The 18,502-nt window shown below is 45.6% G+C and overlaps 1 protein-coding gene across 12 annotated transcripts in view; it reads right to left on the reverse strand.

Annotated features, from left to right (window-relative positions):
* Window positions 1–18,502, reverse strand: part of BZRAP1 (benzodiazepine receptor (peripheral) associated protein 1) — a 59,751-nt gene that overhangs the window by 32,524 nt on the left and 8,725 nt on the right. For 9 of the 12 annotated variants that reach the window (XM_014959741.1, XM_014959732.1, XM_014959736.1 and 6 more), the window contains exons 5-14: window positions 13,768–13,875; window positions 12,855–12,938; window positions 11,346–11,435; window positions 10,332–10,454; window positions 9,843–9,947; window positions 9,469–9,519; window positions 7,538–7,558; window positions 3,762–3,945; window positions 3,221–3,441; window positions 818–927 (exon numbers count right to left, since the gene is read on the reverse strand). In XM_014959741.1, coding sequence (XP_014815227.1) covers window positions 818–927; window positions 3,221–3,441; window positions 3,762–3,945; window positions 7,538–7,558; window positions 9,469–9,519; window positions 9,843–9,944 — 689 coding nt within the window. In that variant the 5' untranslated portion in view covers window positions 9,945–9,947; window positions 10,332–10,454; window positions 11,346–11,435; window positions 12,855–12,938; window positions 13,768–13,875. The remainder of the gene's footprint in view (window positions 1–817; window positions 928–3,220; window positions 3,442–3,761; window positions 3,946–7,537; window positions 7,559–9,468; window positions 9,520–9,842; window positions 9,948–10,331; window positions 10,455–11,345; window positions 11,436–12,854; window positions 12,939–13,767; window positions 13,876–18,502) is intronic. The other 3 variants (XM_014959734.1, XM_014959733.1, XM_014959735.1) reach the window with 1 other exon arrangement.

Raw genomic sequence — 18,502 nt, forward strand, 5'->3', positions numbered from 1 at the left:
AACCTGCCTGCTCAGAATCCTTGAGCTAATCAGAGGGTCTCTCACAGGAAAATGCCTCATAAAAAACCTTTACCTTTGCAAGCACCTATAGTTAATTCCTGCTCTTTACTCTTCCAAAGGGATTTCAACATGCGAAAGGAATGTTACCCTCTCTCTGAGCTGAGCAAGACTTTATGGGCCCAAGACTCTGACATGAAGACACAGCTCATATTTGATTTGCTCCTCACAAAATCATCCTAGTTCTTCTCCTCCCAACCCACAGACTAAATGCTGAAGGGTATGCCAATACCCTTTGAACTGTAATAGCTATTGGCTATTGCTTAGTGGATTGTGACAGTTATCAGAAAAATCTGGGTTTATTCTGTGTTTTCTTTTTTTTTTTTTTTTTTTTTTTAAATTACAACCAGAATTATTTTGGTCAAAAACTGCAATTCAGAATTTCTGGGCTGAAATTTTCTTAATTGTTGGAATAAGATTTTCTTGGAGAAAACTTCTTGGACTATTCTGCAGAAATCAGACATTTCAAGGATAGTGTCAATTCAAACTCCATTTCCCATCCAATAGCATATTAAATAATAAAAACTTCCACACGGTGCTGTTCACTGAACAACAAATGAACTTACTATGTTTTTGTTAAGCCAAGCACACTGGATTTGCTTGTACAGGAAATAATAGGTCACAAAAAAAATCACATGGAGGAATAAGATACATGGTCCAACCTAATACCCACCCCTAACCATGGTCGGTGCTAGAGAACAGGGCAAACTGTTAGACAACCAGTCTGTAACCTCATAGACCACAAGAAATGACCCAGTACCTGTATCGAGCTAAGAACACCTGGAGCTTTGCAGGGCCTTGGCTGCTGGGCTCTGGCATCAGAGAGACGCTGTCAACATCCAGTTCTTCCATTTCACTTGCAGTGTCCACCTAAAACATTAAAGATGAAGGAGATGACATGGACCAAATCAGAGTAAATGAACACTCAAAGGGTTCAAACGTCAGTGAACAAGTCCTCTAAGCTCAATTATGATGACAGTCTGGCCACTGGGCTAAGAACCACCTGGAAGAATGACTTCTAAGGTGAAGAAGTAGCAAGAGGCAATAGTTCCAAGTTGCGGCTTCAGGGGTTCCATTAGGGAAAACTGCTTGCCCAGGTGGATTATACAGCCACAGAACAGGTTCCCACTGAGGTGGGGGATCTCCATTCTTGAAGAACTCAGAGCCTCAGCTAGGCAAAGCCAAGGCCACACTGAACTAGAGTTGGTGACAATGCCACTTGAGTAGGAGGTTGGACTACAGACTCTGCAGGGCCCTTCCACCCTACATATCCATAATTCAGTATATTAATTTCTTACTATTTTGAAATGGAACAAAGGAGACCTTACAGCTCTATCAGATGTCTAAGTCTCCAAGAGCTTTTGTTCAGGCAGTTCACCTCCAGCACCTGCAAATACTTCAATATAATGTTTTTGTACATTCAGAACATTAGAAGGCCCTATGAGTTCCAACCAAAGCTCTGTCTAGTCCAAACAGCTGGCTCTGATAACAGCCATTAGCATACATTGAAGGAAAGTGTGCAAGAGACAGGGCAAGTGTGAAACCTCCCTATTTCTGGTACAGCCCCTCGGCTGCTAGCCATCAGCTGCTTACGAACTTCCTAAGCTGGAGGCTGCACACTGAACACATTTGGTGGCTACTGGCAGGAGCACCTTCGAGAAATTTGTCTCTGTCTTTTTGTTCCCATTGACATTTTGGAATTTTACATCCAGTGGCAATGAGTTATGTCATGCAATCAGATTTTTTGAGGAACTGCACTTGAGGAAATTCAGGCTGCCTTTTTAAAGCAGACCTCAAGGCAAACGTATATTGATGAAGACCCATCACAGGCACCAGAATACAAAGTAGGTATTTTTCCTAGTATATGAACTGCCAAAGTTAATCTCTGAAAGATTTCAGAGCACCTTTTCAATGCAGTGTACTCCTTGTAATGCCATCTTGCATCATGTGCTAGAGTAAGAAACACCTGCACCCTGTGACACCCAAAGGTAGACCCTAGTAGAGTAGCTTTTAGTAGCCTGGCTAAACTCTGGAGTGTTGCCATAACCATGTGCCTCTGAAGCCAAATGCTCTACACGCTGGCTCTTTTCCAAGGTTCCCACACTGACCCCTGTAGGCACTACTGGGCTTGGAGACATGGTGGTTTCCAAGCTTTCTCTTGGACTGAAAAATAGTAATTTTTCCCTCTAGAGAAATAATAGTAGTCACATACCTGTTCCTCCCCAGGCATAACCTTCTCTTTGTCTCTGAACATGACAGCTTCTCAGAGCCCTTATGTGCTCCCTGTGGCAGACACCGCCTGGCACAGCAGCAACTCTTCCTTAGTACCCTGACCCCAGTCACTCAAGACTTCAGTGTCCTCCACACATCCAATGAGGCACTTCATGTGACCTCAAAGGATTTAGAACTCAGGAAACAGCAGTGGGCCAAAAGAGCAGAAGCTGCCTCCCATGCCATTGCTCCCAGCCCCACTCACAGCATTGCTTTACGCTGAGTTTTCACACTAAGTGACATAAGCAGTCTTTCATACTCTGTTCTAGGTGAACCCTACAACACTATGTAAGAGCTCCTGGGGAGCAGAAGCAACAACCGTCTATGAGACCTTGTTGACACAAACAAGCAAAGCCTATTAATTTCATCCCTCTGCTAGCACAAACTCAGCATCTTTTCATGGTTTCTTTCACCAAGTAAAATTTTAATACCTAAAAGCACCAGCAAAGAAGTTTGAGCCCCTTATCCACAGCTCAAGGCCAAAAATAGTCTGGACACAGTTCCTCAGCTTGTCAAAAACAACACTTTGTTTGTTTTAACAGCCTTTGTGTGTTTTAACAGCACCCCAGATGTCACAAGGAAGCTTAGCAAGAGCTTTCCCACACTTCCCACTAACTGACCTCTCCATCCAACTCCTCCCCCAAGCTCCCAGCCCTGTCTCACCAGGTGTTTCCTTCCTACAGCACAGCAACATGTTCAAATGAACATTACAGACATGGGCATCCAAGGCCATTTTGTTGGGGTTTTTTTCCTGCAGATTTTCTCTTGGTTTTGCCCCATTTTCTTCACTCAGCCAGGAGGGAATAAACGCAACATTATAGGTGCTCTCAGCAATGTATGTATTCCCTTTTGGCTAAAAAGCACAGGTTGCAGGGAGGACTCCCATACTGACCTCTGGAGTTGGGCAGGCTTTTGGACTGTTCTGCATGGATTCTGATTTTGAAGAGTTTGACTGAGATTCCACTCTCTTGGCCTGTTTCTGAGAACTGGCAGCAGCAACTGCGGAGCCACCAGTGGCATCAGGTGCCCGCTGTGACAACTCCAACTCATCAGTCTCTTCATTGTGAACCTTCTTTGCATCCTGGTGAGGGAGTAATCCAGGAACAGTCGATTCTGCAGTAAAATAACCTGTCCATTACTTTTAGCCACAGGCAGAATACAAAATCAGCAGTGAGCATCCCATTGACCCTTTAGAAAGGCTCAAGCCTCTAAAAATGTGAGTCATTTAACAGTGCAACAGACTGGACACCCTGGGCTCTCTTTGATCAGAGAAATGCCAAGTTATCTTTACGACTACAAAATGAACCAAAGGCATTTGAGGGATGGAGATCCCAAAAGTTAACTAAACACTTGCATTATTTTCTTTATACCTTTCACTTTACACAAATAACAATTCGTTTGTCAAAACATTCATAGGCATCTCTAGTAATTACCCTTCTCCCAGTGGGGCTGTGGGGTAGAGCTGCACAGAGCAAGAGGAAGCTCAGAAGTCACCAGTGTAGAGGTGAGAAGGTCGATTTTTCCTGTTTGAAGCCGGAATTGTTTGAGTTCCTGAGACAGGAGGCTGAACTGCTCTGTTTGACTGCGACACTGGTCTTCTAGATCTTTCACCCGGGCCTGACAGGAGAGACACAAGGTGAGGCACAAACCCATGTAAAAACCACTAGTGAGGCTCCAAACACCATTTGCCTTTGCTGCAGCTTTTCAGTGGGTCTCAGACTCCAAGAACCTAAAGGTGTGCCCTGCCCAGGAATGGTAAACAGAAACCGGCAGGTCAACAACTACGGTATCTTTGAAAACCTGAGCCTCATCATCTCTGAGGAGACTGCAAGCTCAATTAGGAATTATCCCTGAAAGGCTGTGTTTGAACTTCAAAATCTTGTCTAAGCCCTGCACAAGACTGGATGAGATAAGTCAAAGATAAATAAGCCTTGAAGAGAAAAAGACTGAAAAGGCTTTGCATGTTTATTGGAGCATTAAAGTCACATCTCCTGAAAGAACTGTTCTCCCGATGCTCTATCTCATCCATCACTCCAGAGGCTCCAGCAAGCTTCCGACACCTCACCCTGGCCTCCCCACCATTCTGGGCAGGACTCCCAACTCTCCCTCCAGATCTTGGCTCCTCCAGGCCCTAGGAAGGGCAGAGAGCATCAGCACCCTGGCCCACGCTGCAGAACATTTCTTCAACACGAGCAGACCACACTCTTTGCCACCAGGTCCTACAGGGATGAGTTCCTCCAGGAAAATGCTTGCTGCATACAAGAAAGCTGCATCTCAGCAAGAGCAGGGGAGCCTTGGAGACATACTACGGAGAGGGAAGGACACATTCCTACTAGAGAATCATATGTATTTTCTAGTATTCTCTTTCTACCACCTCTACATCTTTCCCCTTCCAAAATATTGCTGAGTCCTGGCTGTCCTTACGCATCCCCACACAGTCTGCAGTTGTAGCCATATCAATTCCCAGGAGAATGCAACTGCTGCTTTCCCTCTTCTCCTCCACTGTGCAACAGCTTACTCTGGCTTCCCAGAGAGATATCCTGTGCAGATATCTGCTTGTGCACTTCAGGTAATAAGCAAACAAAAAGCATTACTGCTGGATGAGAATATATTAGCTAATCAGCAGCTCTTCAACTGAGTTAATGCAGAAAATACTGAATTTGGCATTAGTGCACCTGGCTGAGGTGCAGGCTCTGCCTTGCAAGACATGACATTTGTTCTCTTTTTCCTCTGAGGGCTGAGATTGCACCAGGCTTTGCAGTCACTCTCCTCATCGTTTTGCGTAGGTAAGATGCATCAAAACAGATGACTGCCTTGTGCTCTTCAAAATTTTCCATTCTACAAAATTTTTTGAAAAGTCTTTTTCTCCTTCCAACTAAAAAAAAACAAGTGCCTTGAAATATTCTGAGACAGAAAGTCTGGGTTTTAGGCAGCTCTAAAAATAACACATCTGACCTAGAAAAAGCTTTCTTTCTGGTCTCAGAGCACTGCAAAATCTTTCTAGCCCACTCCCTACCACCTTCCCAGTTTGCATGCATTTTCATTTTATTGCTGCCTATCTGTTTTAAACATGTCAGTTTATCCCTTGTTTCCTTCCCAACTCGCTAGGAGGGAAGCCTGGTGAAGTCTCTGACGTCTGGCAAGAAGTAACTGTCTCTGAACTGAAAGGGAGAATCAGATGCCATGAGCAACTTCCAGAAGCATCTACATTCTCCACTTGCTCAGAGTCAGCTCCCTGTTCACCAAGTCATGTCATATAGGATTCCTCCAAAACCATGAGGGTTCAAATTTGCTTTCAGTTAAGATTTTTCACATAAATGCTTCTCCCGTATGCATTACATCTTAATAGAGAAAAGAAACCATGAACAGTAAAAACAGTTGCACTGGATCAAAGTACAGCTTCCTCTAGACCAATATCCATCCCTGATGCCACCTTGGGACATAGCCAACGACGGGCACAGAGGAACTGTAGGACCAGAGGGGGTTTTCCCATCTTGGAGACCTGAGCCAGCAGATGCATCTGGATATTGTGTTTAATAGCATCATAACAATACCTTGGTTCTGTAAATTTATTAATCACAGTTTAATCCATTTACACTGGTGGCCAAGCCAATAGCCTGGATAATCCACAGTTTAATTCTGAGATACCTAATTACTCACGTGTCTTTTAGATCTTGTGTTATTCAAAGCAATGCACAAACGCCCCTTAAGTGCTACTGCCACATCATACACAATGAGACAGTAGCAGACTACTTGCAGAGGTTCACACACAGCTGGGCAAGCAGCAACTTCCCAGGGCAGTGCTAGGAGGCAGGGAGAGAAGGAAGAGGAGCCTCAGGACACAGCCAGGAGCTTCAGGGAACCAGCAAGAATCAAGGCCCAGACACAGAAGAGAGAGGAGACTTTTGTGTCTATGCCCAACACAAAACAGAGAGGAAGAGGAGCCACACACCAACCGAGACTGAGTAGCACAACTACCAGAAGAGGCTGCAAGAGCAGGGAGCAGAGCTTTCAGGGGTCAGTTTAACCACCAATTCAGGAACTTACTCTGATTTTCCACATCAAACTAGACCCATCCACCACCAGCTCAGCCCTGTCATCTTAGATGCTTTCCATCTTAGATGCTCTATTACACTTCTCCTACAGATGATGTTCCCCACCCAGATGTCCCTTGTTACCTTTCTCTCTGCTACATGTTTTTGAGATCAGACAATCACGATTTTTCTAGACCCAGGAGGTCTGCAGTCCAAACTCTGCTCAAATCAGGGCTAAGACCAAAAGGATTAAAGGAACATCCGTAACTCCACATAGATGTGGGTGCTTCTTCTACAGAATGTGGGCATACCATAATAATAATGTCCTTGGGCTGTTCCCTATGCCTTTCCTAAAAGTTCCCAACACTGCACTTGCCTTTTTGACCAGACTTGTGAATTCGATTTTTAAAAATCATCCAAGCTCAAACATTGCATTTCCTGCCACAACAAGTAATTCAGAGCCCACTGCTGTGCAATGTTTAGTCACGGCTGCTTCTCCATGTGCACGCCTTTGCACAGTCAGCGTTACCTGTCACTGAATCTCCCCATCACTCAGGAGATCTCCCAGCTCTTTGCAGTCAGATCTGAAGGCGACTGTTGAAATTCGAGTTTTCTTTCAGCTACATACACCACTGATTCTATACAGGCCTTGCCAAATCACTTGTGAACCGGCAGCCAGGACAGGTCCCAGACTATAACCTCATTGGTTACTACCCCGTCTGTGAAAACCATTATTCACAATCTCCTCTTCCCATCTTCCAGCCAATTCCAAAGCCAGCAGGACCTGTCTTTTTCTCCACGACACTTTCACTTGCAATGAGATCACCACTGCTTTTGGGTTTTGAAGGAAACGCTTCACTCTTGGAATGCAGGGAGTTCCCAAAAGACTTTCAAATGTTTGTGACATGTGGAGAAGGCACACAGTTGGACAATTCTAAAAATCTGGAAATGCCAAAAAAGTAAAGCTCCTAATTCTAATTGGTCAAGAAAGCAAAGCATTTAAACAGAAAAGCAGCTGCTCCATTAAACTCATAGTGGTAGTGCCTTTAATTACATCTATTTCTTGGAGGTCACACTCTTGCAATCTTTTCCAGAGTTAAAACAAAAATATCAAGCAACTGTCAAAATCAGGACAGAGGAGAAAAATGTCCTGTTTGACAGGATTCTAGCAGTACCTGCATGCAATCCAAAGTACTCTGGTGGCAAGAAGAAAAGCAAAAAGAGATATAAAACCACATCAGCAGTTACACTAGCCAAAAATCAACAATCTGCCAAAGATAACCCAACCCTCAGTTTGAATGAAACTCTTTTCTCACCAACTTACAGTGCCTCCCTTGTTCCATACTGAGATAACCACCTCATTCCCAGGAGCATCTGGTTGCGAAACAAAAGCCAAATCCCACATCCCAAATGCACAAACAAGAAAACCGCACAGTTTCTGGGGGCCTCCAAATCACAATATGCACTGAGCATCAGTGCTCAATTTCAAGCCCTCTTCTCCCCACCACATTGCAACCAACCATAAAACCAAGGGAACGCACACTTTGTGTGGTCCAGAGGTCTCAGACCTTTCCCCAGGTCTGAGACCAAGGGGTGCTGGGAATCAAGGCCCAGCTCAGAACCCGGCTCTGACATGATTTCTGGCAGCTAACAGCCTGCTCAGTTGTGCACCCTGCTCCTCAGCCTGGGAAAACCAGCAAAGTTAAGAAGCTCTATTCATATTTCCCAATAAAACAGCACACTGGATTCCTGAAATCAGGCTGTCGCCTTTTGCATCTATAAAGTGCAAAAGGCAGTTGAGAACCTTGTCTTTGGAACCACTACTGAGCTCCTTCATTCGCATCACCATAACCCTCAAGGTTTTCTTTCTAAACTGAGACCTTCCTTCTATCCGTGGCCTCTCTGCACACTGACACCACCCCATACTGCTGCTCACCCCCATCGCTGCCTTCTCACAGAACTACAGAGGAGCTGAGGCCGGAGGGCACCTCTGGAGACCACCTCACCCAACTCTCTCAGCTCAAAGCAGGGCCAGCTCCAGCAGGCTGCCCAGAGCTTTGTCTAGTTAAGTTTTGAACATTTCCAAGGAGGGAAGACTCTGCATGATAACCATGTGACTGAACTCTTCCAAACGGAAACAGACCACACTCATTCTTCATTAGTATTACATCAAAAATGTAAAAATGACAATACACAGTGTAGGCATCCCCAGATCCTCTAATTTGCCCTACACTGATGTTTTGGAATGACTGTGATTGCAATTAAGTCATCTAAATGACTTAACATTGCTCCTTAAACTAGCTTTTAATCACAATTTCTCTTTCTTTGGTCTATCTAGTGTCACTGACTTATAAAGCACCTCTGTACCAGCAAGAATATTTCACTGATGAGGTCCTTCCAGAACACAATAAGTCTCTCAAACACTGAACAAAATGACTGCCCCTTTCTTCCCTTGCACAGGCAGATGTCTAGTTTAAACCTAAGGAGCTTCTCCAGTCCTTCAATGAATTAGTTCAGAAAGCATTTGGCAAGTGTCAAACTTCCCTTTCCTTAAAGGCTGCCAAGAAGCCAGCTAAATACAAGTGACCTACGAGCAGCACCTGTACCAGCTCTGACCCTGTCTCTGCAGCTGAAAGCAGATGTCCCAGAAAGGACACGGCAATGGGGCAATACATAATGTCACTTCCCCACAATACTCACCCAGCTTGCAACAAATTCAGCCCCATCCAGTAGAAGCCCAGTACTCTTGGGCTTTACAGTTCAGATACAGGTCAGGCCCCCTTCAAAGCAGATGCTGTTTGCAGCCATGAAGGAATCTCCTCCATCAAGGACACCCACCACCTCGCTCAACTCTCCTGGGCTCTGAACTACACAGCAGTGGACACGGACAATTCAGCCAGGATTTAATCCCCCAAAACTCTGACACCAGAGACTACTCTGCCAGCACAACCTGTACTTATTCATGGCAGCAATGTGTTGTGTCCAATTAAGACATTGAAGCATTTTGCTGAAGAACCAACAAAACCCGGGGCACAAAGAAAGCTGATATTAAGAACAAAAGATACCAAATCTGCAGCCACTAACTCATCGTTTTCTTCTGTCTTACCTCTAGAAGCTGTACTGCTCCTTCATGTTCTCTTCTTGCCTCTGCCTGTGCCTAAGAAGAAATATGAAATGGATTAAATAAGAAAGCAGCCTACCTAAGTTCACTTCAGCTATCAACATCACTCTCACAGATCATTATAGATTTAAAACACCGTACAGACTGAAAGCAGCTTTGGACAAGCAGCAGTGAAAGATCAGAGCTGCCATTCATTCAACTCTGCTCAAGTACAAGAGTTAGCCTACAAGCAGACGCCCTTCTCTGGTTTAGTTTACCCTGTAAGCTCACATATACCTCCTCTAAACACTTTCACCAAAACACGCTGCAGGAGCCCCATCAATTTCCAGGGATTCAGAGAGTAAAATTTTGCTGCATACCTGCTGCAGCCGCCTGACTTCCTCTTGCTTCTCCTGCAGGACTAGCAGTGCTTCCCTGTGCTCGACCTCCAGCTGCTGCCTTCGCTCAGCCACATTTCTCATGTGCTGCAGAACAAGTCACAGAGAGCTGATGGGTGACATTACTGAAATACTAGCCTGTGTTCTATCATGGGCCATGAGGTCAAAACATGGCCTGTATTTCATGTCATCATTAAGCAGAGGAGAAAATAATTAACTCTTACCACAAGCCAAAGCAACAGTCAAAGAAAATCCTTAAATCAGTGATGGTCACCTTATTACCCCTCCCACCCAAATCCCTGCAGCAACCTTTCTAAGGCACTTTGGAAAGTCATGTTCCAGCATCCTGCAGAATTCCCAACAGAAGCACAGAGACAAAAGAATGGACAGAAAATTAAAGAGACAATATGTGCCATCCAAAAGCAGTGCTAAGTGTCTGGACAGTCCTTCCAGCCTATGGATCCTACTGACCTTCAGCACCTGCTCTAGATTCTCCAGCTTGGTTTGGAGTCCTTGATTCGTCTGAATTACTGAATCCCGTTCCTTAGTAACCAAAACAACCTGCAATTTCAGGTCAGCATTCTCAGATTCAACCTGAAAAGAAAGGACTTTTAATTAGCACAAGTAACCAATTAATACTTAATTCATTGTATAAATAACAGAAGACAATTATCTGTATCTGTATCTCAAGTATATCAAGTAACTGTATCTCAATAGGTTGTTTTGCAGACTTGCTTTCTACTTGTAATGATACCAAAGTCATGAACGTCCTCTCCCTCTGGCTTTCACACATACATGTGCATTTATATTAGTCCTCAATGTGATGAGCACTTGATTTCCACATATTGCTTCTCCCAACTCTTCCACCATTCTCACACACAACATGTTCCTAGAACACAACCCTTGGAGGTGCAGTCACCCTTCCCTGAAATCCCTCTGCAAACTGAGCAATGCAAGTATTTTTTCCCAAGACCTGAAGCTTTTGGGTTTTCCATCTGGCCAGGGCAGCTCTGAATTCCAGGGGTGGCTTTCCCCCCTGCCCCATCATCAGCCACCAAAACTTCTCTTTGTGGATGACAAAAAAAGGCCAGAGGTGACCAAGGACTTTCCAACACCCCATATGCCTGCACCACTTGCAGTGATGGGTTCTGCTCCACCACCACTGTGACCAGCGCACACTGCTCCCCACCAGCCACTGTCCATTTTGGTTATGAACTCATCAACAAGTTACACAGTTAAAGCAAGTATGACCTTAAGTAAGGACAAAGCATCTCACTCCAGTCTTGGGAAACTCTCTCATAAAAATAGAGCAGTTCACTGCTCTGCTTGTGGTTACCACGGGGCACGCAGGACAGAGGTACACAGGCGGGCAGCCAACTATTACCCCGTTGGCCACCTGAAAACCGAGCACGGTACCAAGTTCTTCCCAGCAAAATTTGAGAGACCCTAATGCTCCATCTGACAAACAAAGACACCACTTTTTACCTGTCCTGCCCATCCAGCCTTCTCGTTCAGCTGCAAGTTCTCTTTGGCCAGTCGTGCATTTTCACTTTGTACCTCCTGAAGCTGGATCTCCTGCCCAGAAACAGCAGACATTACTACACCGAGCCCTCGGAATAACTTCCCAAATTATTCTGCAGAGCGGCTCCGCTGATCCTGTTGGCTGATGGTGCAGGATGCTGACGGGATGCTGCTTGAAGGGTGGAAGGCAAAAGCGTGCAGCATTGCTCAGGCAGATACCAGCCCTGTGCCAAATGGTCTTTTAGGTTTCTTTCCCCATTTACACAGCCTCAAAGCTTCACAGCTCCAGTGTCCCATCATTTATAGACTTCTGTCCAGAACTCAACCTCTAGCTACAATGATTCATCAAGTTTCACTGTTTGTTCAAGATCAGAGTCTTTATGATAAATTTCAGTTAAGGAAGAAAAATTATTTGGAAGAATGATGCTAAAGAGAGTTCTATACTGCAAACTCAAGGATTTTAAATGGCTGATTCTAGTCTGAAACCAGAATTCAGCCTGGACTTAGAGCAACCTGAGCCATCTGCCACTGTCTCTGAGCAGGCAGCAGGCCACAGACATATGGAGGCATACGGAGGCATATGGAGAGACACGGACTGAATTTCTCAGGTCGAGTCTCTGCAGCAACTTTGTATGGCATTAGACGAATTTAATAGTTCCATAATCACACCTGACTCCACACAGACACACACGTATTTCCCCATCCCAATGTTTTACGGATCATTAAATATTCCCTGGCTACCCCTGTGTGCACACACTCAGCCCCAGTACTTCAAGGTGAATTGGTCCCCTTTTGACCTTGAAAAGCCTTGTCTAACAACAAACGACCAACTTATTCCTTAAACATTCCATTCTAACCCAGACAATAAGGCTGAGCTGTGCACTATGAACTGCTTACGAGGCTGAGCTATGCATTAGAACTGACCTCAACTGAGATTTGAGCAAGACATAAAACATCTATTCAGAAGATAACACCCTTGGCTGAAACTGTGAGTTGTCATAGTCACTAACGCCACGAGCGCTGCTCAGCAAAGTAGAAACAGAAGGAGACATCCAGATGCTGTGATGTGACCTGCTAAACCTCCGTGAAATTAAACAGGTGCAAGATTTCATCCAACAAATAAGCAGCATAACAAAATGACCATGGGCTTGTGTAGTTACCATCTCAAGATGCAGAAATCTTTCAGTACTTCTCTGGAGCGCTTGTAAAAATGTATCTCCTCAAACTAGTGAAGGCCACAGAGTTTCACCCAGTGACTCATGTACCTATATTCAACCCATGGGCAGCTGAAAGACTAAATAAACAATTCCTGCCTCAAGGGCTGGAGCCTAAAATTTGAGACACTGTTCAAATTAAGAGAAAGATGGGTGATTCATTATTAAGATAAACTCAAGAGAATCTAAGAGAGGCACGCATCAACCTAGATTCTCTTCTACCATTATGCTTACAGCAGCAGGCAACAAGAACACTTACCAACTCTTTGCATCTTTTATGCTTCTTCCTCACTTCATGCTCAAGGTTTTCACATTTTTTGCGCTTTTTCTTGAGTTCAAATTCCTGCATGAAACAAGCATAAGTAGATCAGCAAGTCCATATTCTTACAACGCATAAGAAATTCAAGCCGAGCTTCTCAGATCCAATGCTGTGTTAGGTATTTCTATTTTCTTAGAAAATCTCTTTGTGACAAACACAGCAGTAAAGAAACCAAGGGAGATTTTTTTAAAAGGTAGTAAAAACAACAAACTTTTCAAGATAAACTATTCCTCTTTCCCAAGCCTTTCATCTTCTGGAAACAGTTCTCTGTGTCCTATTTGTAGACTGTTCCTATTTGTATAGAATATGATGGAGGACAGGATGCGGGGGACAAAAAGACAAAGCTGTGCAAAATATCCAGCTTGAAATATTAGCTGTGCTAGCTCAGTTACTCTTCCAATCCAACTGACATATGGCAGCGTGCAGACATCCTCTGGTTATGTACCTTTATCTACCGCTCTTGGTTCCGCAGACAGATAAGAACTGCTAAACCTCCCTGTGAGCTGCCTTTGTTTGCTAAAATCATTCACAGGGGACATATTCCTCACATAACATCTGTCCCAGGCCAGCCACAGCTGTTCCTACTTCAAGTAAGACTAAACTGAACACAGCACAGAATCTGTGTGTGTGGTTCCCTCTCATTTTAGGGGGACATATTCCCCCACCAGCCCCCCAGCTACCACCCTGCAACACTCTCCATGCAGACAGCCTGTGTTTTCCCACCAACTCCCCAGGCTCCCCACTTCTGCACATAAAAGACTTCAGTCCCCCAAATCTCTGTCTGGATTCCAGGGGTGAAAACTCCAAGAAAAAACCTAGCACTCCTTTACCCAAAAGCAGGGGCAGAACTCACCAGCTGCTGTATCTGTTGGCTGCTCTCTTGGTTTGTTATTGCATTTTTAGGAGGGAAATTTTCATGACCTTCAGAGGCAGGTCCCAGCGGTTGCACACCTGGTTCCACCTGGAAAGCAAGTGGGACATCAGAGAGCTGAGGGACAGCCAGGACCACAGAGCACACCACAGGAGAAGAGGCTCTCCTGGCAGTGCCCCCTGGGACAGCAACGCTCCACACAAAAACCCCTGACCTCTGAACTGCACGACTGGACATGGAGAAAGCAGGACACCATGCCAGGGATCTCGCAGCCACCAGAGACCTGTGCTGGGAGTCTTCTGGAGCCCAGGACCAATCAATCCAGTTTGACTAAACCACCCCCACGCAACAGCGGGGTCCTGAAAGCTCTCAGATCTGAGTGCCCTCATGCCTCATCCGAGGTTTCAATGAGAGGCATCAGCAACACCGTTCATGACCCTCTCCAAAGCAATAAAACAAAGATGGAAGATGGTCAGAAGGGAGAACACAACACTCATAAACAGCAGAAAGTAAAAATCAGTGGAGATGTCTGAATCTAAATGCAGAGAAGAGCAGACAGAAAATACCAAGAAATGGAGCATCCTCCCTAAGCTGGTAGCTGAGGACAGAAATAGGAGCAGATGTGCCGTGGCTTATGTACCACCATCAAACCGGATGAAAGGAGACACCTTTCTATACACAAGGTTCTAACAACATGCCTTTTAATTTGGGCTAGAGACAAACACATCTTTAATCCTCTGAATTTTCACTCTCAACTGATATTTGACTTGACATTGTCTGCCTGGAGTAATCCCTGACAGCAGGGCAAGGCCTGAGGTAAAGAGAAGAAAGAGGGCTCTGGTGATATTTCAAACATTGAATTTAAAGTTATTTTTGTTAAATAGATTGTAGGAACAGGAGATCTTTAGGATCATCAAGGTCAATCTGTATAGCGAGCAAACAGCAGGATTTTGTGACTCCATCTCAGGATCCAAGTTTCGGTTGGCCTCTTGTCAGAAGTGGAATTTCTCATTTCACTTCGAACACCTGCAGCGCTGAGGGCTCTACTTTACTAAGTCTGAGCTCCCTTTACAGTCAGCCCTTAGGATGGTGTCTAAGCACTACACCTAAAACAACATTTCTTATACCTATTTTAGGTTTGAAACCCTGGTTTTAACTGTGTCTATATTCATGGCTCCACTGCTGAAAGCCAGAAAAAACCCTAAGAGGCTACACTCAAGCCCAGGCTACTGAGGCACCCGCCTTCCAAAACTGTGCTTCCTCACAAACTGAAAATGTTGCATTTTAATCAAATGTAATGAAATTAGGTCCCAAGGAACGCTAGTGGATAACAGCTAAGGTTAGATACCCACTGCACGAGTGCTCTGCACTATGCTTCACAACTCCCACTCTCTGGCAAATAGATATGCAAGACAAATTTGCTTGTTTGTGATCATTTCCCAGCAAAAAGCTAAACAAAATGATGACACTTCTAATTACAGACAACTCACAAAAATTACAAAATTATAAATTTGCCCGCATGGATCTAATTTCCCCCCAAGAACAAAGACATGCCCCCAGCCACATGCTCATATACTGTTATTTGCTGCAGAGCCCAGACTCATCACCGTATTAAACAACTGATAAATGAGATGGCACACATCTCCAAGAGAGCTGTGACCTGGAGCCGTGCCACCTCATTCACAGCAGGGCCTGGAAGATGCTCCATGAATGACCCAGGTGCATGGAATCTGTTCAACTGTACAGTGAAAAATCAGTGTACAACAGCTGCTTCCCACCCCCAGCACTCCCCGTGGGGAGCACAGAGGTGGGCAGAGCCCCTGCCAAGACTACACAGTGGACTGTACAACCAACTGGTCAGCACGGACAGGCTGTACCAGCTACAGCCCAACAGACAGGAAGTACAGAAGTACCTCTACTGGCAAATGACCAGGAAGCATAAAGCACACAACACTGTAAATTAAAAATGTTGTCAACTTTCTAGAAAGCTCTGCCCTTGGCATCCAGGAAGCATCTGAAAAGCAACCTGAAACGAGGTCTCTTCTCCCAAAGAACAAGCAATATGACAACAGCCTCAAGTGGCGCCAGGGGAGGTTTAAGATGGATATTAGGAAAAATTTTTACACCGAAAGGGTTGTCAAGCCTTGGACCAGGGCATTGGTGGAACCACTATCCCTAGAGGTATTTAAAAGCTGGGCAGACGTGGTGCTGAGGGACATGGGTTAGTGGTGGGTTTGTCAGTGCTGGGTTGATGGTTGGACTCAATGATCTGAAAGGTCCCTTCCAACCCAGACAATTCTATGATTCTATGATCATCAAAATCCTGGCCCCAAAGAATTGCTACAGCATTTTCCACCTAACTGTGGCCCATTCCTTCAGCTGCACAAGGTCAGGCAGAGCTGGACCAGAAAACTGGTGCAGGTTTCAGGAGGAGGAGGGAGGAAGGCTGGGTTTGCAAGGTTGTTTTTAACTCAGAACTATCACGTCCCACTGCTCAACATGAGTTGCACCGACACAACTGAAGGGACAGCAGGAACTAGCAGTGGTGAACACGAGGCTGTTAGAGCCAGCACCACCACTGGAAGAAATCCCTGCTAAATTATGATTTGTCACTATGGAGATATGCAACACCTCAAAACCCTACAAAAAGAAGTAGAGAAATCAGAAGTAGAACAGAGAAATGGGATTTTCCAAGGACACAGTAGAGAAGTTTGCTCTTTACACTCTGAGGAAGCCAGGGAATGCTGCACTGATGCACCATTGCTGGGGAGCAGGGTAGAAAAGCAAAGTAACTTTTTAAAATTGTGATAACTTTGGTTACTGCCCCAAGAGCTGACTTTACCCTCAGCATGACACCACAGTGCCTGCAAGAACAGAGCCCACCGAGCCTGGGGTGTTCTCAGCTACAGGTTTCAGCTAAGAGACCAGCAATAGCCTCCTTGCTCCCCCCTTATTACTGCTGTCGCCTTAGTCTTGTTGCTATTTATCAGCCAGAAAATCTTCTGACAATGAGGACAGACTCTCCTGAATCACAGAAATAAAGAGGGTCCATGAGAGAGACCATAATCCATGTCCTTGTCTGACAGAATCTGCAGGGTCAATTGAAAACCAAGGTACGGAAGGGCCATTCGAAGAAGACAAAGGCAGAGCAATCTGTCCATGAGTCCTTCTTCATCATGGAAGAATCTGGGGGGTAAGGGGCCACCAGGGCAGAAATCTCAAACTGTGAAGGATCTCTCTCAAACTGAACCGTCTACAAGAAAAACTGCAGAAGCCAACAAAACAGACAGGAACAAATCACCAAGATTAGACAATATTCACCCAAGGGTTCAAAAACCCCCTTCGGCACGAACTGAATCTCTCAATTCAGCAGGAACTGAATCAAGACGTACAGTGCATCCCTTCTCCGACATTGCCTTAATAGCAAATAACTGGAAGCTGGCAAATGTCAAGTTTTGAGTATTCCAGTAGAGATCTGGGAAAACACAGAGCAGTACATTTGACACCTGTTCTGGGCAAACTGACAGAAACTGCTACAAAGATTAGGCAGATGCTTAAAAAAAAACCCAAACGTATACTGGGGAAAAAAACCCATGCTCACAAACCTAGAAGGAGTTTTTCTAAGGTACCATCAAGCAAATAGGTGAGGGAGATCCAGCAGGTACAATCTGCTTGGGTGCTCTGAACACATTCAGCTATGGTGCTTTGAAAGGCTTCTGCAGACACTAGGCCACCACGGGATGAGGGTGAAGGTTTTCTCTCCGGTAATTATCTAGTAAAAATGAGAGGACTAAAAGGGAGGCAGCAGAAATCATGCTCTCCATGTAGAAAAGAGACAAATGGTGAAAGGGCCTCATGACACTGAAAGATTACAGAGGGCTATCAGACAAACGGTGTTTTAATAGAACCCAGTGCTTAGACAAAAGGGCAAAGAGATCTATTGGGAATGGGAGAGAAAACTTCATTATGCCACCATATAAATCAACGACACAGCATCTGGGATACTGCAGGCAGCACTGCTTCCTCCAACACAAAAATGAGAGAGAAAATGTACAAAGGAAGGAGACAAAGATGATTAACACTGAATAATGGAACAGTCTGGAAAGAAATTTAAAAAAAATATATATAAATGTTTGAAGGAGAGGGGCCTATAAACTCACAAGTGACTTGGAAAAGACCAACAAGGAATGAATGAATATTCAATACATCTTCTGTAAGAGCCAGTGAGCAATAAATGAGAGCAGCTGGTGGGAGTTGGGAGGGAGGACAAGCAGCCCGTCCTCACACCGCCCACGGCCGTGAAACTGCCCGGGGAGGCTGCGGGTACCGAAAACCCTGGTAAGAGACCGGGTGAACCCCCGCCAGAGAGACCACCCCACCGGACAGACCCCCTTCAGGAGCCCGCACCCCGCGGTGCCGCCCCCCATCTCGGACACCCCCAGACCGCCGGAGCCGGGGGGCACCGGGACTCCCCAGCCCCGGCTCCACGCACCCCCTGCGGGCTTTAGGGAGGCCTCCCCCGGCCCCTCGCCCCTGGCCCGGCCCCGCTGCACCCTGGCCGGAGCCACCCACCAGGACTGGCCCAGGCCACGGCCCCCAGCGCGGGCTGAGCCCCTCGGCCAGCCCCGTCCCTCCCACCGCTGCTGCGGCCCCGAGCGCTGAGGGGAAGCCCTGACCCCGCAGGCAGCGGAGGCCCCGGCGGGCCCGGCCCGGCCGC

Source organism: Calidris pugnax, unplaced genomic scaffold, assembly GCF_001431845.1.
Source record: "Calidris pugnax isolate Ruff unplaced genomic scaffold, ASM143184v1 scaffold461, whole genome shotgun sequence".
Lineage (NCBI taxonomy): Eukaryota > Metazoa > Chordata > Aves > Charadriiformes > Scolopacidae > Calidris > Calidris pugnax.